This window comes from Amblyomma mixtum, chromosome 1, assembly GCF_055824585.1.
Source record: "Amblyomma mixtum isolate Tamu chromosome 1, ASM5582458v1, whole genome shotgun sequence".
Taxonomy (NCBI): domain Eukaryota; kingdom Metazoa; phylum Arthropoda; class Arachnida; order Ixodida; family Ixodidae; genus Amblyomma; species Amblyomma mixtum.
In genome coordinates, this window is record NC_143012.1 from 318,150,181 (window position 1) to 318,174,473 (window position 24,293).

The 24,293-nt window shown below is 45.9% G+C and overlaps 1 protein-coding gene across 9 annotated transcripts in view; it reads left to right on the forward strand.

Annotated features, from left to right (window-relative positions):
• The first annotated feature begins 46 nt into the window (after positions 1-46).
• Positions 47-24,293, forward strand: part of LOC149372617 (uncharacterized) — a 36,342-nt gene continuing 12,095 nt past the window's right edge. For 7 of the 9 annotated variants that reach the window (XR_016287018.1, XR_016287020.1, XR_016287022.1 and 4 more), the window contains exons 1-12: positions 47-265; positions 390-476; positions 638-718; positions 835-914; positions 1,309-1,468; positions 2,305-2,743; positions 8,648-9,632; positions 11,461-11,943; positions 13,975-14,137; positions 16,588-16,697; positions 17,177-17,281; positions 22,511-23,284. Coding sequence is in view for 1 of the 9 variants with exons in the window: in XM_089567133.1 (XP_089423259.1) it covers positions 401-476; positions 638-718; positions 835-914; positions 1,309-1,468; positions 2,305-2,743; positions 8,648-9,632; positions 11,461-11,943; positions 13,975-14,137; positions 16,588-16,697; positions 17,177-17,281; positions 22,511-22,689 (2,861 nt within the window). In the remaining 8 variants the exon portion in view is untranslated. The remainder of the gene's footprint in view (positions 266-389; positions 477-637; positions 719-834; positions 915-1,308; positions 1,469-2,304; positions 2,744-8,647; positions 9,633-11,460; positions 11,944-13,974; positions 14,138-16,587; positions 16,698-17,176; positions 17,282-22,510; positions 23,285-24,293) is intronic. The other 2 variants (XR_016287024.1, XM_089567133.1) reach the window with 2 other exon arrangements.

Here is a 24,293-nt window from a genome sequence, read left to right on the forward strand (position 1 = left end):
TTAGCTCTTGTAACTCTACAAAGAAGACTGTCTTCATTTATCCACGAAATTCTGCTTTCTCGTTTTGCGGCGTTCCAGCAGGCTGCGCTAGCGTCCTAGCATGCAGTCGGACACTGCTGAGGAGGTCGTGTTGCGTCTTAGGGCTTACTTTACGTGGGGTTTGTTTCCTCAGGAAGTCGTGTAATTGTCGCAGCATATTGTTTACCTGGAGCTGAAACGCTTAGATTTTGATGCCGGCTTGTTCGCTGTACTCGCTACTTTTCCCGTAAGTACCGATCAGTTTTGCTGGAGGTGATGAACGTGCTGTGTAGTCAAAAGTCTCCCCAGCAGCTTTACGATTGTGTCCGGCGATTAATCTGGACCCTATTTATTATTTCTATATCATTCAGAATTTACAAAGATGGTGAAGCGCAAGGACAGGACGGCACGGAGGCAGATATTGCAGCTGAAAGAGGAAAAAAGCCGGCCGTACTCGCGTGAGTCCATCACTACGCATGCGAAAGATGACACCTCGTTGTTGCACGGTGTCTGCATGCCTTGTATATTATTGTAACGTCGTTACTTGGCGATCGTCTTGTTCAGATGATTTCAGAAACTTAATTTCATCGTTCCTGATTGTTGGCTTGTTGTCTTGCAGAGCAAGGTAACAATGTCCTCGGCTTTCCAGCTGAGCCATCGCCAAGCCAAGGAGGTAATGACGACGGTGCTGGGGTCAATGGTATGTAGCACAGCACTTCTCCCGACGCATTTATTCATCTTATTTTTCTTTTATTTGAGTCTGATTTTTCTTCCATGCGAGTCTGCTCTCGTCTTCATGTTGCTTGTTTATTGCAGAAGGGAGCAAAAGCGAGCCGGCTTCTAAAAATGGTGCTCAGAGAGATGCCATAGACGACCAGCTTGAAGACTTCATGAAGGTAGGATCGCTGCGGTAACTCAAAGCTTAAAGTTTTAAATTCTTTAACTTCGTGTATTCTCCTGTCACTCGCAGAGCAAAAGACGTTTCGTCATTTGATTTCTACAAATATATAATATACGGCAATCAAACATCCATAAGGGTAGTACACATAACCTGTGGGATTTTATTTAGACTGCATTAGTGTTTCACGGACTGTAATTGTACAGAGCCATTTTTAAACTTTGTAGCTGCAAATTCTTGTGCCAGGAGTAGCTGCTGTGTCTACCAAGTAGATTTCAAACATAACACAAGAAAATACTTCAGATGTGTTTAGTGGCAGTGGCTTAAATTGTGCATTCCTTTATTCATTGCTAATTGATGTTTTGCTCACTTGTCTGCCAACCCTTTCACAGGAAATCGATGCCATATCAACTGTGCCTGAGACAGATGTACAGAGTGGTGAAGAAAAAAATGAGCTGCGAAATGAGCAGACAGCAACGACCACTTCCGAGTCAGTGCCAGCTTCTGAGACATCTGTTCAGGAAGTCGACTCCAAAGAAGCATGTCCACCAGGTAAAAAAAAAAAATCTCATTGGCCTGCAAGAGCAGTCCATAAGCGAGTGTGTTGTCAAAAGAAAAGGTTACAAAGATGCACTGCACGAGGCCTGCATATGTACCTTCATTCAGTGAAGGTGCAATGCCTTACAGAGGAAAAAAAAAAAGTAAAGCGAAAGAACATTGATCAGCTTCCATTTTTCTGATCCCTTCATTGTGTTAAGGCATCCAGGTGAACACTGCAGTGACCAAACCTGCAGGGACAGGAGAATTTTTGTTATTGTGAAAACTTCATTACTTTTGAAGTGATGGCGGCTTCAGATGTACGCATGTATATTGGTATTGAAAAATTATTGCAGGTGCATTATTGCACCTGTAAGCTGATCATGCTCTTGTGACAGCTGCCGCGGTGGCTCAGTGGTTATGGTGCTCGACTGCTGACCCGAAAGACGCGGGTTCGATCCCGGCCGTGGCGGTTGAATTTCTGTGGAGGCGAAATTGTAGAGGCCTGTGTGCTGTGTGATGTCAGTGCACATTAAAGAACCCCAGGTGGTCGAAATTTCTGGAGCCCTTCACTGCGGCGTCTCTCATAGCCTGAGTCGCTTTGGGACGTTAAACCCCATAAACCAACCAACCATGCTCCTGTGAAACTTGCCTCGTGCAGATGTTGAAAACTTAACGGTATTAATTAAAACAGTGATCTCATATGTGTGCCATTTCCTGTTAGCATGTGTGGGCATACCTCTTTGTTTCCCTCGCACCTGCATTTGCTTAGCGTTTACGACATGTATGTTTGTGCAATTAAGGGAATTTGTGTAACAGCATACTGTTTCTGGTATCATTTCTTTTTTTAGGCAGCGCGAATGTACCTGCAGCAACTGAAGCAGAAGTGCCTGCGTGCCCCTGGGTCGAGTGCATGGATGAAGCGACTGGCTACACATACTTCTGGCACCAGTCGACCAATGAGGTGACGTGGGACTGTCCCCCAGAGTACGAGGCCTACTGGGCTCAGTATGGAGAACCAGTTGGTGCCGAGGGACACGATGCTGCTTCAGTCACCGACACGACGGCTCCAGACACAACCAGTGCCATGCTGGAGGCTGCGGCTGCTCCAAGTAGTGCCGCTCCTTCAAGCACTGCGGCCATGCCTAGTGGTGAGACGTCTGTGTCGAGCATGAAACCTGTTGCTGTGACCACAGCTGAAGACGTGAAAGGCAGGCCTGGCGCACTTGAACAGAACAGCGGCACAACAGTGACAGCCGGGAAGAAGCGCAAGCAGGCATCTGTCATTGGGTATGTTAGAACACGTGTCAGTGTTCCTTTTGGGAATTGCAGTTTGTGTTGTTAGTGGGATACGAGGGAAGGAATTTTGGACCCAAGGAAATTTTTTTTTACAAAGATGTAGCTGTTGATATTTCATGAGGCACTGCTCCTCATGCTTGCTGGAGAAAAAGGAGAGATTTGTTTTCTGTGGTCTTTGCATAACATAGCAGCTATTTTTAAGCTGTCTCATAATGAATGCTAGCTGTCTTTTTGATTGCATAATGTTATTGCACTACTGCACTAGCTTCACTGTGGGTTCTGCATCTACTTGCGGCTTCTGCATCAGCAAAAACCATTCCTTTTGCTCTGCTTGATGCTGATACTTTTAAGGGTGCATGCTTGGTTCCTGCTTTTACCATTAGCTATTCCTAGGTCTCGTTTTCTCCGTTATTACTAGGTATTTAAACTTTTTAGGCCCTTTACACCACTGATCACTTTCCACATTTTTATTAAATCCCGCCGAAAACATTTTCCATACCTTGTGCTTGGCGCATGATGGCCTCAGCTGCCTATGTGCCATTAAACCCAACACAACACAAACACAAACGCATGCTTGGTTCCCCCATTGTGATTGAGCTTAAGTTTTCTTACTGTCTAACCTATTGTGAGGGTTCAATGGCTGTGGTGCTCTACTGCTGAGCATGAAGGGGCAGTGTGTGACCGTGGCAACTGCATATTGGTTCCATTCAGTTTAGTTTTATTAAGGTGAAAGCCTTACTAGCTCCATGTTATGGTGTTTTAAGTAAACGTGCCTGAAAGTGAATGCCGAAATGGGTCACCGACGTGCCCTAAGGGGGGCGCGGGAAGAGGCGCCCCGTAAACCGACAGTACACTTTGTTGGCGGGATTCAGACTGGCTCCTCTCCCTGAAAAGCGGGGGAGCTTTTATTATCTTTTACGTTTCCTGTTTCCCCATGCAGCCGGGTACTACCGAGAAGGAGCTGGTATTGTCTGTCACATCCATTGCTTTGGGGAGTCATCACACCCCATTAGACGAAGTTCTGTTAGTGACTGTCGTTGAGGCTGAGAGATGGTTCCAATAAGGTGGCATCGCAACAGCCACAGTCTAGCCACAGAAGCGGCGAGGGTGACAGCGACAAGCATAACAGATACCAGGAGCAGAAACCTCCCCCACCCCCCCAACATTGCCTCTGATGTGCCACTTGCTCATACGGCATAACTGGCGACCCTCCATGTGGTGACATACATACTAAAGGCCCGTGTGCTGTGGGATGTCAGTGCACGTTAAGGAACCCCAGGTGGTCGAAATTTCCGGAGCCCTCCACTACGGCGTCCCTCATAGCCTGAGTTGCTTTGGGACATTAAACTCCAATAAACCAAACATACGAAAACTGCGACGCAACCATTTCTCGTACAACATTCCAGGTGGTGTCATATGATTTCTTGTTGCGAATAGCATACGTCTCTTAGTCAGGTTGAAGGCTAGCTCACGACAGAGATTCCAGCCATCGGCATGGGTACCTTTAAAGGGGCTCTCAATGCTGTTACGGTATGCTTAGCGTGTTAAAAGACACCACTGCACAAATATTCTCCAACAATAATTTTTTTAATGCATTTTATGGAAGCTGAGTTATCTAGTTAAAATTTGAATTTCCACATTTTCGCGCCTTTCTCTGTCCCCTTGTCACTTTTGCACTCTGAAATGTTGGTGCTCCCCCACCGGCCCCACCCACTCGCCCCCTCTGCCAGCTGCCTATGTGCACTAGAGTTCTCAGGGGGGCGGAGCTTCCGGCTGTGGTCATGATAGCTATGTGATGTCAGAAAGAGTTGGCATGGCTCCACTTCTGACGTAACGAGCGCTGCATGATGCGTTATGCGCGGATCTGGGCGAAAGCTCGTCACCGCTGATCTCCCAGAGACATAGAAGCGCGAATTTTTAAAAATATATTTAAATGATCGGCTCGCTCTTAAGGTCTTGTACACAGCATGACTGGTCGGTGGCCTATACTGTACATAATGCAGCAACCGTATTATAGCCAACCTCAGACACCCTTTTCAGTGTGATGCCTTTCCCTGACTTTTGTTTCACAATTGTGATGCAACCGTTCACTGTACATAGTTCCAGGTGGTGTCATACGATTGCATGTAGCACATAGCGTACAGCTGCTAGCCAAGTTGCAGGCTAGCTTGCGACAGGGATTCCAATTGATGGCATGTGTGCCTTTAACGGCATGCCTTTCCCTGACTCTCGTTTCACAGTTGTGAGGCAACCGTTTGCTGTACATTGTTTCAGGTGGTGCCATATGATTGCGCATTGCACATAATGTACAGCTGCTAGTGAAGTTGCAGGTTAGCTTGTGACAGGGATTCCAACTGGCGGCATGTGTGCCTTTAACGGCATGCCTTTCCCTTACTCTCGTTTCACATTTGTGACGCAGCCATTTCCTGTACATTGTTCCGGGTGGTGTCATACGATTGCGTGTTGCACACGGTATACAGCTGCTAGTCAAATTGGTGGCTAGCTCGCAACAGGGATTCCAACCGACAACATATATAAACTCATATGTGCGACTCTGAAATGGGTACCTAGGTGAAAAGCTGTTTAACTAAAGCTTGACAAGGCCCACGCACCTGAATATACAGCACCAGTTTTTACACCCAGTTTAAGAAGCAGAAGAGTAATGCTCTTTCACATGGCATTCCTCGAAAGCATTTCCAGCAAAAGCACCTCTTCACCAAAGGAGTGACAGCTCAAAGGAGCAGCGATGCAGCTACACGGTGCAGCCCAGAGGTGGAACAGCCGTTGAGGCTTAGCACTCACTGCTGTGCATGAGGTAGCTGAAGTGAGTGTCCTAAAATTTAAGTGGGGTATTCTATTCATTTGTTGTTCTCATACATTTTTTTAATTCTTATTGCTTCCTTAAAAGAACTGCATAAGCTACTTCACCAGGTGCCTTGGTCACCAGGGGCACTTGATGTGCTACAGAAATTTTACTGCCTTTAGGTTCCAAAGGTCTCGGATAGGCACCTTCACCTCCAGGGCCCTTAGCGGCAAAGGCCCAACATTTGTGCCATGTAGCTGCACTCCTTACACCTTTGAACATAAGGACCTGATTCTCAAAGGCCTTTGCAGTGCCCATGTGACAGGGGAATAAAACAACCTAACATAAAAAGTTACCACTGCTAAGAAATGGTAAGCATTGTATGCGGTACACAATGAAAACAAACAAAAATGTACTCACACACACTTAATACATATACCAAGCAGTGCGGGCTATGACCATTGCAGTGTTTCTTGACGTGCAGGGAGCTTTTGACAACGTCACACATGAGGCAATTCACTCATCTTTACAATCAATTGGCATTACCGGACGAATGTATAACTGGCTGCGTGACTATCTTCATGAGAGATCGATTTTTATGTCAACATGTGAAGGTGACACAGCTCCGCATCAAATATCTCGCGGAGTACCTCAGGGGGGTATACTAAGTCCCACCCTTTTCAATCTCTCACTTGTTGGCTTGGAAAAATGCTTGCCACCGACAGTTGAAATCTCCCTTTATGCAGATGACATCTGTATATGGTGTTCCGGACGCAATAGGCGCATTGTGCATGCCCGTCTACAGAGGGCAATAGGCTCCATTGAATCATTCTTAAGCAAGCGCGGTCTCGCCATCTCGTCCGATAAAAGCTCAGCAATTGCATTTTCAAGGCGTGATCTTTCGCACTACGGGCTGAAAGTTGCTGGTACTCCAATACCGTACGTCACAACCCATAAATTTCTGGGGGTAACGTTTGACAGGTCACTGTCATGGTCCCCACATGTGCAACAGATGAAAGTCAAGCTCTGCTCTTACGCCTCTATTTTTCGTATGCTCTCCACCAGCAGAACAGGCTGTTCTACACCATCATTACTTCGATTGTATGGAGCCCTCTGTGAAGGCCTTCTGCGCTACAGTCTCCCAGCTTTGGACGGTATTTCGCAAACTAATATTAAAATCCTTGAAGCCATGCAAGCTAAAGCCTTGCGAATCTGTCTTGGCCTTCCCAAAAACACCTCCACAATGGGTACTCTAGCTGAGAGCAGACGTCTATCGGCATCAGTGCTTTTAACCCAGGAGCTCCTTCGTGCCCAGGTGCGGTTTGTGGCTCGTGTACCAAACCACCCACTCGCTGAGTACTGCATGGAGGAAATTTCTAACATTCTCCCATCACAGTACCAGCGTCCTGTCACAACCTCCACCGCACCTTGGAGGTATGCAGCATGGCAAATTAAGATCACAATCCCTGGCATTAAAAGAAAAACAAACACCCCCAATCCTGCACTTAAATACTTTGCGCTTGAGCACATTCATAGTTGCTACAATGCGTACCGTCACATCTACACTGATGGCTCTGTCACGTCCTTGTCATCTGCGATTGGCGTCTGGATTCCGTCAACATGCACCACAATTTCAGCGATACTCAGTCACCGCACCTCGACTACTGCTACTGAGCTGGCTGCTCTGCGTGTTGCATTTACTTACATCCTACAACAACCGCCAACAGCGTGGGTGGTCTTCAGTGACTCTCGCGCTGCACTACAGGCGATAAATTCACCAGGAAGCCTTCAAGAACAGATCGTCGACGACTTGAATAGGTTACACACCGAGGCCTGTGAGTTACGTCATCGTGTTGTGCTTCAGTGGTTACCCGCTCATTGTGGCCTCGCAGGCAATGATCGTGCTGACGGTGCAGCAAGATCGGCGCATGGCGACACCTCCTTGGTTCTACCGATACCCTTTTCTCGTAGTGATGGCGCGAGACTTCTCGCTACTAAAGCCTGGCAGACGCAACGCTCTTTGTGGTGTGATCCACGGCGTCAATACAGACCCCTCTTTCGCATTGACCCCGTTTGTGAATTCCGCATGCCCCGGAATTTAAATAGACGTGACCGTAATTGCCTGCACCGAATTCGTCTGGACGTTGCCTTTTCTAAATTTTATCTTCATAAAATTGGTGTATCAAGTAGCCCTCTGTGCCCGACATGTGGTGCGCGCGAAGATATTGAACACTTGATTTGCCACTGCCAAATCTTTAATACTCATCGCAAGGCACTGTTAGGTGCTTTAGGACTTCGTCAGGACGACCTCGTGCGCCTGGAGCATGTCCTTGGACCCTGGACTGATGTAACTTCGGCTGAGCGAGGGACAAAAGCTTTCTTAGTTTTTCTAAGGGACACGGGTTTAGTGGACATACTTTGATAGTCATCTAAGGGACATGGTTTTAGTGAACATACTTTGATAATCATTGAGTGCGTGAGTGTTGAGTATGTTTGATGTAACTTTTTTTTTTTTTTCTTTTTTCACCCTCTTCTCTTCTTTCATCCTCACCTGGAGTAGCATGCCAGGCCTATAACCAGGCAGACCTCTCCATTATCCATTAAAGTCTCTTTCCTTCCTTCCTTCCAACAGGCTTTTCATTTCGTTTCATTTCGTTTATTGAAGCATTTATTGAAGGCTTCTTTATTCGCCTATGGCCAATGAAGGTGTTATCTGACTAAGCCTAGGGTGTCTGTGATCTTGAAAATATGCCATCCTTGGTCTTGTGATACAAGCAGGCTGGGGAAGTGAGTTGTTCCCAGGAGTGCAGAACAGCTGTCCATAACTTTTACTCCTTTGCCTCACAGAGGAGGGTTTGGACATTTCTGTTTATAGTTTGTCTCATTCTTTTCTTGTTTCTTCATTTTGTTTCTCTTCTCTGTGCTGTTGAGGTCCAAAATTGGGGCGTCACCTTCATCGGCAGAATGGTTCCTTGAGAACTGAACTGTCAGTACTAACTAGCCAGACCTTAGTCATTTGTCTAGTTAGCTCTCTGACATGAGTCTTTGTGTTAGAGTTGAGAGGTCACTTTCTTTCCTCTTTCTCCATGCAGGGCAATCATTCCAATCACTTCTTTCGGTGCATCGGACAGCAGCTCCTCTGAAGACAGCGACCAAGAGCGATATGCTGTTCAAAAGGCACGGCTAAGAAAGCATCCTGCAAAGCGCCCAAAAGTCGTAGCTAAGCAGTCGCAGAGAGAGTCTTCGTCACCAGTTGTCTATGGACCACAGCTACCAGACTCATTACTTTGTCAAGAAGAGAAGCCTGTGTTTGGGCCATATCTTCCAGATGCACCAGACTCCACTCAGGTGACTGTTTATGGCCCCCATTTGCCGGAAGAGAAGGTGGACGTGTACGGACCGCATTTGCCAGATTCCGGAGAGGTTGCTATTGAACCTGTGGCTATTGGGCCTCAGCTGCCACAGTTCTGCGAGGCTCCAGAAAAGGTCAGCGCAGGTGTCTTTATTGGCCCACAGCTTCCTGATGACTTCTATGAGAAGCAAGCGAAGCTGTGTGAAGAAGAAAGACCTGCAGTTCACGGGACTTGTGCCGGCTCCGAAACTCCTGATACTTCTCAGACGTGCATGGAGGTAGATAAACCTGCAGCTTCGTTAGAGGGTTCAAATGCGCAAGGGTCCAAGGTTGGCGAAGAAGTAACGCATGAAAGTGAGGCTTCATCTCTGGCTGCTAAGGAGACTTGCGTTGCTTTAGAGGCTGCTGTGTCGGCTTTGGCTGGCCTTGTGGATTATCCTGGCTCTCCTGTTGCCGACAGTGAAACTGAGGAAATGGATGTTGAAGACAAACCAGTGTCAGTAGCACCTCCGTGCGCTGATCCAGTGAGAAAGCCCGTCGACTACCCCGTAATGACTGGTGGAAAGCTTCAGTTTGGTGATGTCGGTGAAGCTCTGCAGAGTGATGAAGCACTGTTAAAGGGTGACATTCAGAGCAGTTCTGGTGTATGTGTCGTGCCACAGTCACCACTTGGCTCTCCAGTTATGCCTCAACTAGCGAAGTCGAAGCGGAACACAGAAGCAAAGGTGATAAATGCAGTGCTCTTCCTTTCTTCACTTTTTTTCCTGGAGTGCGTTACTTGTTTTGCTCATGCTGTTTGTGTGGCTGCTGGAGAGTTATTGGTTCTACAATCCTCTGCAAGCGTGGGGTTTAATTGCATAATATTACATGTGTGTGTGTTTTTTTTTAGCCATTACTTTAGCCAAAAGAGCAATGTGTATAACACCTGGAAAGCATGTAGTGTTTCATTTACTGCGGCCTTTTGCCATTTGCTAGTGTTGCCATTTTAAACTGGAGCTCATGGCATTTAAAAAATTGACAGGCGGTCATGCAGTGTGATGCGAAAAATCTGCTTTAGCAGTATTGTTTTAACATTTCACTCTACTCTTACATTTTTGCTTTTACAGTGGCTGCTTTCCCACTGCGCTTTTGAATTTCATTTTGCCATTGCTTTTTCATTCCACTGCTGTGTGAGCTTCTGGGGGGCGAAAATGGGCAGTGGACGGAGGCCTTCTGGAGGTAGGATGTGGATGGAGAGGCTTTGGACATGCTGACCATGCCATTTTCGCTGAATTAGGACTATACTGCTAACACGGAAAAAAAGTGAAACAGTACATAACCCTTTTCGTATTGTTCTCTATCTGGGGAACTCTCTTACAGTTGTCTGCTGTCATGTCCTGTGGCAAAGGGTAGGGTTAGCCCTTATGTAACCTGCACCTCATTTTTCGAATTATGGCTCCTGTTTTTCGTTTAAAGTGCAGTACAAAAAAATACATATTGCCATTTCTCTGCAGTCACCAGTGCAGGGTCCCTCTGACACCTTTGAATCACAAGCCTGAGAGGTTGAGGTTGAGAACAAGCCTTAGTTTGCAGGGTTGCATGGGACGTATAGTGTTCGTTTTGCTTCAACTTGGATAATATTATTTTAGGTCCTTTCCCGTGCTCTTTTCAGTAACATACATATAACTTTTTCTTTAACTTTCTGCCTTTGACAAAAACTTTAAGCTGTTTTTGTGTCGCCACTCATAATGTCTATACCGAGATCCTTTTCTTTGACTATTGTAAGGTTGTAAGGGCGGAAACTTTATATGCCTCATTAGTGCGAGAACCGTTGTCCGTCGGCATCCATGGCATGAAATTCCTCAGTGACGTCACCATGCTCTCACATGACATCAGCAGTAAACCATAAGATAGTGACGTCTCTACAGCGAAGAAAAAAAAAATTCTTCTGAAGGTGCGGGAAAGGGGGGGAGGACCTTCAGATTGCGAAGTAGGCATGCAACCCATAGGCCACAAAGCTGCATTACTTCTTGGTGAAGGAAGGTGAACTTAGTGTATGCGTTTCCTTATGACTGTATGCTAATGAGTAAGTGTGTCATTAGAAAGGCAGAAATCTTTTTATGTACCTCGCAACAGAGCTTACGATGAGGTAGTGGTTTCACAATCAAAGCTTGTACTAAGCAGTCTTAAATGCCTTCTGTAATTTTTCTCCACACACATCCTTCTGCCTTCGCTCTCCCCATTTCCCGTCCCCTGTGCAGAGTAACACATCTCAGCGTTTTCATTGAAGAGCTCCTTTTTATAAGCATCTTTCATTGATAGTAAAGGTGAACGTATTTGGCATCGTAAATCCTGTCAAGATTTTTTTTTCCATGTTCATGTAAGGGATCACATGTTTGGAATTTTTACCCAGACCTTTCTTTTCCTTTCATTACGAGCGAATTAGAGCATGCACTCTTGCACATTGCCATTCATTGTGATTGTCATGCGGCATGCAGTCACACGAGATGCCGTAATGAATTGATTATTTTTTGCTTGATCTCACCTAACTGCGTTTGTGTCACTCATTTACAGAAAAAGTCGCAGCACCTTGTTTCATACGGTGATTCTGGGAGCAGCGATGACGATAGCGGAGATGTGGATGTGACCGATATGGGTCTGCCACCGGCCCCCACTGCTCTGCTGGATCCCGTTTCAATCAGGACTGAGGAAACTGAGGATGAGGAGAGGCATGTAGGCCTAGGGTGCCCCAGGAGAAGTGCTGGTGAAGTGCTCGACAGTGAGGGGAAGAAGCCGCCCTCTGTGCCTAAACAGTTTGTGAAAGTGAGCTTTGTGCGGTCGGACGAGGTGCTTGTGCTGGGCAAATGTGCGGACGTGGGTCAGGAAGCTGCGCCAGAAACGATGGAAGCGGAAGAGGCTGAGAAAGGCCTTTCTCCAACTTCAGACAGGACTGCTGGCAGTGAGAAGGCTGTGTCTCCGGTCAGGCCATCACCGGACTCTGATGTGGATGATTTCGACGACGTGGTTCGGGCCCTCGACATTGCCCTGTTGGAGTCGGTAAGCTCAGGAGCTGGCTCCAGTGTACTTTGTCATCAGAACTTTGTGTACGTTGTCATCAGAACACCCATTATTCCAAAAAGGGTCCGGAATTGGCGTATGAAGCCCAGAGGGGGGGGTGGAGGCAAAGGGGAGAGAGAGTAGTCTCCCTGTCCACTTTCGGGTGTGAGGAGGTAGATGGAAGAGAGTGGGAGGCAACCAGTGGCGAGAGAACTGCATGTGAGGCCTGCGAAGCCTCTGAGAAGGTGAGGCAAAATAGAAAGATTGCAAGTCTATGGCAGGCGACGGGTGGCGCGAAGGAAACTATGGTTACCACAGTCGAGAGTGGGGAGAATAGCGAGGGGGTGCAACAGGCTGTGCTGTGATTGCTGGATTGGATCAGGTGAGTGGGAGAGAGTATGGCGTGTCACACGATGATTGATGGACTGGATCACGCCACCGTCAGGAAGGGAACACTAATGCTAACGCATGCTGTGCTGCACGAATAGCGTTGATCATCTCTGACTTTTTATTTAGCTTCACGCACTGAATAATGTATCCTAGTAAGGAGTGTGTAGCTTTAGCTGCTTTGTAACTTTTTCGCTAACTTGGGTACCATAAAGATTGAACGTACAGTAGATTCACAATTGTTTACCGCTGAGAGAAGCAAATATTTAGAGCTTCAGTTGGCGTGCCGTTTTTTCACTCTAATGAAAGACATACCACTGATCAAGTTGATTAACATGTTCATTGCATTGTGGGTGAGAGGTATGGTGAGGGAGGAGGGATGTAGTATGGTCTATCTGCGGCAGCTGCTGCGAAATGTGCCGCCTGAAGAGAGGATCATCGGCGGCGCTGTGCTTCTAGAGTGGCGGACTGGAGAGGAGACCTAGACGGAAAGTGACTGTGTAGAAAACTAAAAAAAAGTGCCCTAGAACTGCATAGATTTGTGGTCGCTCTGATATTCTCTACCACAACATATCGTAAAGTATAGATACCTTTACAGCTGTCGCTGAATCTTGCGTTAACTGGTGGTAGCCATCCTGTCAGTCTTTTTTAGTTATCAAAAACTTCCTAATTTCTCAACCTTTCTAAAACCGATCTCATTATATTGGCCTGTGAATTTAATTTGGCATCACCTTATATGCTCATCCTTAAAGGGACACTGAGCAGAAATTGAAGTTCGCTTGTATCGACAGAATACCAGCTCCTGATTGCAACAACACCACTCATACTGACAACAAAGCTCTTGTAACATAGAAAAGAGCAAGAACCAAAATACAGGTATCGCCGCCACAGGCCAAACTCGCAAGTACAAGCGTATGACATCATAGGACAAAACAGTGTTGCTAGAACCAATGTTTCTAGCAACCACTGGTTCTAGCAAAACTAGGACATGAGAAGCCACGAATCACTGAGGCGCAGCCAATGCATGCGCAAATTTCCTTGACGTCGCCAGATGGCGCCACATACCCGGCAGCTATGCGCGCGCCTGCAGCATCAGGACCAATCAGCGCCTGCTCGCCGGCAGTAGGTGGGCTCCCGGTATTCCGCTAACGGTAACAAGGTACACGGTATGCTAAAGGTGTCTATTTGCGAGAACTTCGTTGACGACTTCGAGAACGGGATCCATCGTAACGCTGGCAAAACGACGGTGTAAGCGTAAACGAAGCGACGGTAGCAACGGCCGCAATAGCCGATAGATGCCTTCAATGTGCGGCCGGCGGTAGCTTTCTTTTCGGCTGCTGCTAGGCCGCACTGCTGGCGGCCAGAAATCACGGAGTCTGCGTTACGTCATGTGCACGTCATGTTTCACGTCACTTAGTCCTGTGTCGTCATAAGAGAATCCCAAGTTTGAATCAGAGCGGCGGGAAATACTTTTTCAACTTCGAATCTAAATTTCTTAGAAATAAATGCATCTTTCGCTGCCGGCCAAGTGGCAACAAATCCATAAAATGCCGAACTATCGGATTTTGCTTTAAAAAAAAAATATTAATAGAGCTCTCCTCATTGTCCCTTTAATCATTTGTGCCATGTTCTCACTTTCTGCAGCAAAAGAAGAAGGCTCAGGAAGGAGGCACAAAGCAGGAAGCCCTGTTGCAGGGTGGAAAGAGAGAGTCGCCCCAGGACACCAGCGAGGAGGAAGGGAAAATTAAGTCATCAGAAGAATCCAGTGAAGTTGGAATGACACCCGTGAACTTGAGAGAATCATCAGGTGGGCATGTGCTATTATATGCGTAAGAAGTGTCCACGATATGTGAGTGTGTAAGTGCCTGGTTTTTTTCACTGCGTGCACTGGGCCTGTTTTACTGCATTGTTTTTTAGATAAAACTTTAAATTTTCAGGTACAAATTCAAGAAACTGCACATAAAACTGTGTACTTTGTGTGTTTAACCTCCCTCCACTGCAAATTCAATGGTCCTACATTGCAGGGCGCTGCTGCAGTGGGTCAGTGGTTATGGTGCTCGGCTGCTGACCCGAAGGACGCCGGTTCGATCTCGGCTGTGGCGGTCGAATTTCTGTGGAGGCGAAATTCTAGAGGCCCGTGTACTGTGCGATGTCAGTGCACGTTAAAGAACCTCAGTTGGTGCAAATTTCCGGAGCCGTTTACTGCGGCGTCCCTCATAGCCTAAGTCACTTTGGAACATTAAACTCCCATAAACCCACATTGCAATGGTTTTGCAACTTTGCAAACACCCTTACTTTGTTTTCTGAAAAAGCGGGAAAGAACCAAAGTTCAGCTCACAGACCTCTTTTGAAGTAATTATATGGCTGGAGTATTGCTTCAAGAGGTGACAGGCATGGCATTTCAGAATGTTTTATGCAAAAAATAGTTTTTCTTTTTGCAGACTTCAGTCTCCAAAAAACCAGAAGCCTCTGTTAATTGCAGGTATCAGGAGTTTTTCCAACCTGCTTAGTGGTGCTACCTAATATATCAGTGCAGCTCTTCTACTGTACCTTGTGGGACTGAACCAAGGATACAGAGTGATAAGATAGGTGTTTTTGTTATGGATGGTGCCATGTTTGCTGGCATGTGGCACTAGTATAATGTGGTATTGAGCGCCATTTGGTTATTACTAACTGCTTAACTGTTAGTTAACTTGGATTGACTATCATGTTGTTGTGCACAGAGGACGAAGTTAAGGGATGCGCGAATGACGTGAGTGCCCTTGAAGCTCAAGCAAAAGTGTGGGAGTCATGAACTTGAAATAAGTGGCTGACTTATCTTTGATCAGATGAGCTAAATTTTTTCTAGCATGAAGCAGTGACGATGTCTGTGCAGAACTAGTGCGGTGATTTGGAAGCCTTTAGTGTTAGTAGGAAACGATGAGTATTTTGTTGTGCTACCTCATGAAATTTGAGTCAGTCATTGTTTAGGACCGGCTTAGTTGTGTACATCTTAATTTGAATCCACCGTACCACTTGTGTACTTCTAGAACGGCTGGTTAAAAATATCAAATGTTTGCAAGTTATTGTATCTGTAGACATCTAAGTATTAAAATAATTGTAGGGTATCACAGGTAGATCATTACATCTTGAAACAAAGTTTTGTAACTGGTGTCGTCAGGACAGCCTGGTTTAATCAGCGCATTGATTTTTCAATGCAAGGGATGTGTAACATGAAAAGTAGACTATATTATTGTTGTGCTTTTCGTAAGCATACTTAAGGGGGATGCGTAAAGTAAAACTATTTTCGTTATTTATGGATCAAGTGCAACCAAATTTGACAGAGAAATGTAACATTTTATGGAAAATTTCAGAACTGCATCTTGTATAGTTGCTGAGTATGAAGTCGCATTTAACACCCTCTTAGTCATTCACAGTGTGTTAAATAATTAAGAAAGAAGTTCACAAGCTTTTTATGTCAGCACATTCACAAAGCCCTGTTCTGTGCTGTAAAGCTATCAGTTTTTTTTTTAGATGCCCAGTAGTCGCGAAAATAAAAGTTCGAACTCCTGCATGCATATTTACGTGAAAATGTTTTTAGAAAAATAACTAAAAAAACTATTGGACATATTCATAGACCAATCTAGAGCTTTATTGCACTTCTCAACATCTCATGATTCATTCGCAAAAAGTGGAAACATTCTGCTATTATTTCTTACTAAATGCCAAAAGGATGAGGCATAGCAATCGCAGAAAAAGTGAAAACGAAGAAAATCAACTTAAAATTTACTTTCTTGCTTGCTTCATTTATCGCCTCCTTTTTAAAAAAAATTTTGGTCTGAGAAATGCGTCTTTGTGACCATTGGAAGCTCTGATCCCTCCTCCACTGTGATACATAATGTTATTAAGATGGTGGTGCTACGTCATTTTAAAGCTGCGGAATCCGCGATGCTCCGGGACCATCAGAAGCACAGTTTGCTTGCAGTTTTCGCGAACCACTAATAAAGAAAAATGTCTTTTCCAAAATTTATACTGTATAATATTCCGCTACTAGTTTTCTCACCAAACAGGTGAAGGCCTGGAGATCCCGAAAAGAAATGTAGGAATTGAATATTCTGACCAAATTGGTCACTTTATTTGCTACATCCCCTCCCCTAATTAGGACCATTTGGCTATCGAAAGGTGGCTGGTGGTATTGAATAAATAAAATAAATTTTGTGCCTGCTAGCTGTGAAGTCATGGCAATGTGCTAGTTGAAACTTGGTGTAACTTTTCCAGATTCTGAAGAAGAACCGGAAGAAGTAAAGGCCTGTTCAGGATTCAAGAAAAGTGCAACATCAAGTAGACAGGCCACGTCACCAAAGCCTGTCAACAAATCTGCGTTAATGGTAAGAAGTGTCTCTAATTGAGAAAGCGAGCTAAGTAGGTTTACAGACTTGTTACTTGCACATGTGTTTTTCGCTAACTGCGAGGAATGTACACCTCTTTCCTTGGTACTCAGTCATTGTGTTGTTAAGTCTGGCATCAGGATATCCTTAGGTTTTAAAGGCATTCCTGGGTACTTTTTGATATTGGAGTTAGGCTCCAGGGCTTGGCAGCAAAATGTCAGTTTGTGTTGCTTCATGAGCTCTCCTACTGTAGTGAATGGTATCACTTTGTATGAATGCCACGTTTAGGTGGTGTGATGATGCACACCACAATATCAGAGGTAACACATTAAAACTTAGCTGCAGCAGTGTGCATTCTCTGAAACATTCAGCTGTCAGCTAATTTTCGTGAAGTAAATTGTGCATTCTTTTTGGTTGTGCTGTGTGTCTTGGAAAAAAGTGTGTCCTCCCACTAGAACATTGCTCTTTCTCCTCAACAGTCTGAAATTGGTGAGGCTTACAAGCTGCTCATGGACCAGTTGAACCCCCTGCGAGATGTCATAGCCTGCAGAAACAGCTACTTCGAGCTTGTGGTGAAGACCATGGTGAGTGAATTGACATCATGGAGCCATCTTCCATTGCATGCAGCTGTAATTTAGGAAAGAGACTGCTGATTTTTTGGAAAATGTGTTTGTAGTGCTGTGTGACATATATAACAGAACTTCGTTGATACGTTTACATTAAGATTTCCCACTCTGCATCCTAAAAATCGTGAGTACAGTCCAACCTCGTTATAACGAAGTCGCATTTTGCGCGGAAATTCGTTCGTTATATCCAATATTCGTTATAAAAGTATGCACTCAAATTCCCGCAGAAAAGGTCTGTTAATAAACCCAAGTAAAGGGCTCTTTAGAATATAAAGCACAGGGTTGAAAAAATGCACTATTTTATAATTTAACGCGTGGTATATAAGCATGTCAAACCTCGCCTTGCATTTCGTACTGGAAAGCAAGAGCGAACTCACAAATCGGGATGCTGGCCAGGTGCAAAAACAAATTTATTTAAAAAACAACGTAATATTCGTTTGGCGGCACTTCACACTATTTGACAGGTTAAATTTCTCGACGAAATCAACACAGAGCAGCGCTTTCCCGATGTCAGCTGATTTCTCCACAGGTAGGTTCCCGAGGTACCCCCTCAACTTCCTGGCCATGTCAGCGGCCTCGGCGCAGCTGAGAGATCGCACTTCGCCATCTTCGCATGCATCGCTGTTTGTAGCATCATCTGTAGAAACCACCTGATACCACCTGATCAACAATTTCTTGGTCGGTCAGTTCGGGCGCCACAGCCAAGTTGTCATCTGCACAGATGAATTCCTCGAACGTAACGTTCGGAACCGCCAGTTGACGCCATGTCGTCTCGCCGAAATTGTCCGCTTGCCTTCCAGTTGCATGCGGAAGCTTTCTGCTCACTCCTCGCAGTTCTCGGCGCCAACGGCTGCTTCTTCGCCAGACAAGACGTGGCAAACAATCCGATGGCGGTCATTAAATCGCTGCAGCCAGCCACTGCTTGCATGAAAGTCATTGTGGCCTCAGACGCAAGTCAGACTTCTCGCCTTCATTTGAAGGACGGCACCAGACACAGGCAGGTTACGCGCTATAACTTCCTTGAACCATGCAAACAAAGCATCTTCAATATCCTGGTGGTGACAAAGCCTTACACTCTTGCTGTCATTCTTCACAACGCCTGCAGAGTGAACGTTTGCAACCTTCTGCCTTGCGCTCAAGATGGTTAGTGCTAGGTGCAACACCGAAGTCCGCGGCAATGACTTTTCCTTGCGCCCACTGTCAACTGCCCTGAATATCTTTATCTTCGTTTCAAGCGAAACTGCTGTACATTACGACGCGTTCTGCGATGGCGTCTACAGAATGGACTGCAGAGATCATAGAGATAGCGCGTGAGTCGGCAATCGTGGCGGCAGGGCGGCCGCGGAGCACGGGCATTGGTTCGATCACATGTCAGTCACATGCTAGGCAGCCGTTGATGCTAGGTTCCATTCGCTCTCCCTAGATGGCGGGGCGTGCGGAAGCGCGGGTGATTCAAAGTGTGGGCGATTCAAAAGATCAAAATTTAGCGTGTTTTGAAATTTTTTCCTACTTGTTTGCGCATTTTGGGCCCCGTGAATACAGAAACTGCTTCGTTATAACCGATGCAGTGTCAAATTTTGAATTTTTCGTTTCGTTATACAGATAGAACTCCCATAGAAATAAAGCATGTCCAACCAAACTTTTCTTTCACTTCGTTATATCCGATAATTCGTTGTATCCGTGTTCGTTATAACGAGGTTCGATTGTAGTAAAAATGTTCATTGAGCTACACCGTTTGCTTTCTGGTTCAAAAGTTTTTGGATAAAATGATTTCCCAGTGAGTATGTGCATAATTTTTCTAATTTCTAAAAAGATTAGCACAAGTGGTGTCCCAGCGGAGCGCACGGCAGATGACAATACTTGGTGCTGCAGTTACGAACACACTGACAAGAAGACTGCCAGGCGTGTTTGCAAACCGCGGCGCTTGCCAGCAGAGTGGTACGATTCCACCACTGCGGTGGTGTCACTTGTGCTAATCACTTTTGCTCGCTCCTGTATGTTTAGCAAGCAAAAGAAGGTGGGCAGACATGAGCAAGCCGAACCAGAGGGCTCGCGGCACAAGCAGAGGTGCAATGACTTTCAGCCGGCAGGGTGGCTTCTCTGCAATGCATGAGTGCAATGGGACAAAGCATTCCAAAGACAGCGATGGTCGCAAACATGCGAGCGGGGCTAGCCTGGTGATGCGTGCTGTAGTCGGCTGCTTGAGTGGCTTTACCGCAATGCATGAACGCGATGAGGCGAATCAATAAAAAAATGATGATTCACGAACGAACAGGCCATGCTTGAGGTTACTCAAGCAGAAGCGCCAGCTCGGGGGTGGGCATGATACCGTATTTACTCGCATAATGATCGCACTTTTTTTTTTTCAAAAAATTGACACAAATTTAGGGGTGCGATCATTACGCGGGGTAAATTTTTAACAAAAAATTTTCGAGCCCCGAAAACGCAAACAAGTTGCAGGTCAGACTACCCTTGTCACTTGGGCGGGCTACCTGCAGTTACGCCGCTAAACGCAGTTATCGCGAACCGATCTCAGCTTACGTCGCTAACCGAGAAGATAGGGTGCGAAAAGCACACGAGCTGGCCCGCTTCAAGAACATACTTTCTTCGCACTAAATCACGTTTCAAGAACAACGCATCAAAATAGGCAGTGTGTATAGTGCTGTGCGACGGCGCTTTTATGCGGCCTTCGATCTCATCCGATAGCAATGTCCCGCGTCGCTCAAGCTACGCATTTTACCGCTGTTACGCCGAAAAATGTCTGGTCCCTGCTGCATCGTTAAAGTAAGCGACAAATTCGGAACGCTCTCAGCACCAGATTCCGCGAGCTTACCGCAATGGTGCCGCCCGCGAGTGCGGCGGACGGCGGCGCTCTGTACTCTCTAGTCGTCGCTAGGCCTAACTTGTTTCGTATCGAAGCCACAGTGGACGGCGCTTTTGAACTGACCAATGCTATAATGAATGTTCTACTTATAATGCTGACGTACTGACAACCTAATTGTTTCGTATTAAAAGAAATATATATGATTGATTTCAGCGACACCTTAGCAGCGGAGCTGGCGTGCAAACAGATCGGGTCACTCGCGCTGCAACGCCGGCTGCGAACGTAAAACTAGCTTGTATTGCAGTTATTACCCCCTACCAGCAACTAGGTACAGGCCAGCGATCCTCGAGAAGGATTCATTTTTGACGTTCCCGTATCCCAGGGCTTATTATTTACGAGAACAATAAATTTTAGCCGCGTCACCGCGTCACTCCGTTACACCACGACCCAGAACGGTGGCGAGCCTTGCGACAACTGCGAACCGTGTTTCAAGATTACCACAGATAAGTTTGGTATCGGCGATTACGCATAACCGCATTTAGACTGTCCGTGTGACTGCAGGTCAGCCAACAGGCGGCTGCCGCTGCAATGCTGACAGAGCAAGATGGTCATCTGCACGTGCCATCTTTCAGACAGATAGCTAGTACGATCATCGTCGGCTAGACCCGACATCGTCGACAAATTGCAGTGGCAATTTCCGGGTGCGATCATTACGCGGGGAATAAAAAATTTTGAATTTTGCCAACAAAATTCGAGGGTGCGATCATTACGCGAGTGCGATCATTATGCGAGTAAATACGGTACTTGAAAAAAGTATCTTTGATACCGATACCCGATACCGTCAAAAATTCTATTTTCGATATGGATACAAACTACTGTTGCAAAATAGATTTCTGTTACAGATACTCGATACATATCGTACATACTTTGATACATACTCGATACAAACTTTGATACAGTACTGAAATCACCATTATAATATGTTTGCTTAGTTAGGAAATTTATCCGTGGTTTCTGGAATTTTTAGTGCATTTGCTATAGCGCACTGCATTTCAAAGTGTTTAAACCAATTCAGCTGCACGGATTTCTTTAAGTTGCAGTTCCTTTAAGCAGTGGAGCTGGTTTCGTTAAAACTTAAGCCTTGGTGATATTTAAACGATCACTTCCATAAGCAGCCTAGCGAAATATTTTTTCTAAAGCTAATGTTCTTCATGCGAACTGGTCTTTTAGAACTTCACAGCACTTGAATAAACTTAACTTCTTTTATGCTCTTTGTTTGTTACTGTAGTATTTACTGGTTACTTCCGCTCCTGTTCATCCACCGGAATGTGCTATAAAGTGCACGCACAGAAGGGCTTGCGATAGGAGCAGCTGTAGTCGGAAAGGAGCGACAAGAAAAGAGCGTGCAAGTGATGAAGGGAAAGCATGCAAAAGGCCACTTTGGTGAGCTCAGGGGAGTGGAGGGAAAGAGCAGAGTTCAGTGCTGGGTGCGGGACGTTGGCATAGCAGTATCGTGCCTGAGGCCCCCAACTTTCTTCAATGGGTATGGCTGTAGGCCAGTTGGTAATATTTATTAGGAATGAATAACCACAGAAGACACAGGACGTTGTCAGTCGACAACACAAGGTGGTTATACCACCTTTTGTCCACTGCCGCCGCCTCAAGTCTTTTGTGGTTACTTATCCTTAGTATCTGCTGTGGTGACCACGCCTGCAAGCGAGACGCAGCCCTGCAATAGTTTAGCGCCCTCTTGATGCTCACTTTCGTTACTGGATAGAGGAAACCCCCCCCCCCAGGACAGATCTTGGGCATATCAGTCTAAACTAAAAAGCATTTTTTGCTACTGTACAAGTGATAGTGGTTTCGAAAGGTGCCATTATCTCAAAGGAGTATGCTAGCATGTGTTTGCTAGAGTTGCCACACTTGAAATGCCAGCTTGCTTGAGCAGATTGGAAAGCAAGGATGTCAGAACATCAGCAGAACTTTGATTGTTACCGGATTATCACTTTCAAGAGAATTCAGATGATTACCTTATTTGCTTGATTATAACATGACTTTTTTTCTCAAATGATCTACTTCAAAACGCTCCCCGAGTTAAACTCTGAAGTGAGGTGCCAATATAGTGTGGGTTCTTTCTTTTTTTTTTTGTGCTTTTCGTGTTAATCGAAAGTGACCTTCATCATTAGGCTCACTAGCCACCAGGAGAAACCAGCTTCTCAACAACAAAACATTTTCAAATTTGTGAATTTGCCTAATGGTGGGAGACAAGGTGCTTTAATCATGCCTGCCAAATCCATTGCATCGCTTTCCAAGTCGGCGCTCCTGTTTAGCTTACTTTGTGGTTGTGCCTCTACCTTGTGCAGACTCGCATGGAAGACTGGCGTGCGGGTGCGCTGGACGCCAGCTACTTTCTGGAAAGGTTGCACGATGCCCGTGCTGCCGCGTCTGAGCTCCATGTGATGGTGGCCAAGGCCAGGGACACCGAGCCCGATGAACCTCTCCAAGAACCCTTGCCGCCTGGCTGGCAGAGGCACTGGGACAGGTACGGTGCCCTCCGCCCCACTCCACTTTGCGGCTTGCTGCGGTTGGCAGTCGGTATTGCATCACTTGTGCCACCAGGAACAAGCTGGTGTGCGTGGAATGAAAAGAAAGAAAAAAAGACATTTGAGAAATGTGAAGGTGGAAAAAGGACTGTCTCCTACCTCTCAAAAAAGGGAGGAATTTCTCGCGACTGTATCACACTTGCTCTTTTTTTTTCTTCTTTCTGGTGCTGCTGCTCGCACCCTGAGCAGGAGCCGAAGAAGCGTGGTGTTCTTGGCTTGGGCTGGAAGATGGGCTGGGGAAGTACTTCACTGCTGCGGCTGCTGTTTCGCCCTCCCTCTCTTTATCCCCTGGAGAAGCCCTTCTTTGTTTTTCCTTTTGAGCCCTTCCTCCTGCGGCCCTCCCTTGGCCTCCCTCATTTCGTGGTTCACACTTCGAACTCCCTCCTGGTCCTCTGTGCCCCCTGCTATCTCCTCCCTTTGATCTGATGACGTTCGTCGGTCTGTGTTGTTCTGGTAAATGGTGACCAGTGAGCAAGGTTGCTGGACTCTCTGGACCTGTGGGGCCTGCCTTCGCACTACTGGGACCCATCCTAGGTAAGACAAGTCCCTTTGCTTCTTTCTTGATTTTTTTTTTTATAATGGTGCCGTACCTTCTGTTCCTGCTTGGTATAGTTGGTCACTTCTTTTAGTAGCACTAATGTGTGAGTGTCAGCCAGCTAGTCTGTGAGCGCCTTTGGGAGTGTGCACATCTGTGTAGAGCTTGCGCCACCATGATCGTTGTGTGCTTGGGTCTTTGCACGTGCACGCACAGCCCTTGCCATTGTTGGTGCCTTTACTATTGCCTTATTACTATTGTACTATTACTATTTTATTTTTAATATTGCCAAGTACTATCAGTGATGGCATATGATGAAAACACGTTACGAGAAAAGCACCACATGCTATATAAGAGAGTGAATTGGGCATACATGGTTTTGTTGTCACTAGTTTAGTTGATAGAGAAAGGGGAGAAGGCTATGAAGATAAGGAAGGTGTGGGGACACATGAACTGTGTTATGAAAGAAGTGTGAGCGCAGTGTGAGAGAGAGAGAGAGAAGAACCTTGCCAGCAACAACGGGTGATGTGTGTGCATGTGTGAAGAGCTTAGTACATAGTAATCCTGCAATGCAAGAGACGGCAAGAAAAGACACATGCATATTCCTGCTGCTTTCGCCCCCTGTGTTATTTTAAAGTGCTCACATACTGGCCAGTCGATGATTGTTTGATATTGGTTAAAAATTGACTGCTTGTACATTGACTGAGCTATTCTTAATATGCTGCCTTCATAGATTGAGAGGCAGCGTTTGACTATGTCGAATCCTCCGCAGTCATGTGGACATTGTGTAACCGGGGTGTAGAAGAGGTGTATGTTAGAGTTCTGCAAAATGTAGCGATTCCACAGCGACCATAGTCCGTCAAAGGGAATGTGATAAAATACTGATCTGGAAGGCTGTCAGGCAAGGGGACACAATCTCTCCAGTACTATTCACCACATATTTACGAGAGGTATTCAGAGAACTTGAGGATAAATATCAATGGAGAAAACCTTAGTATTCTACGGTTT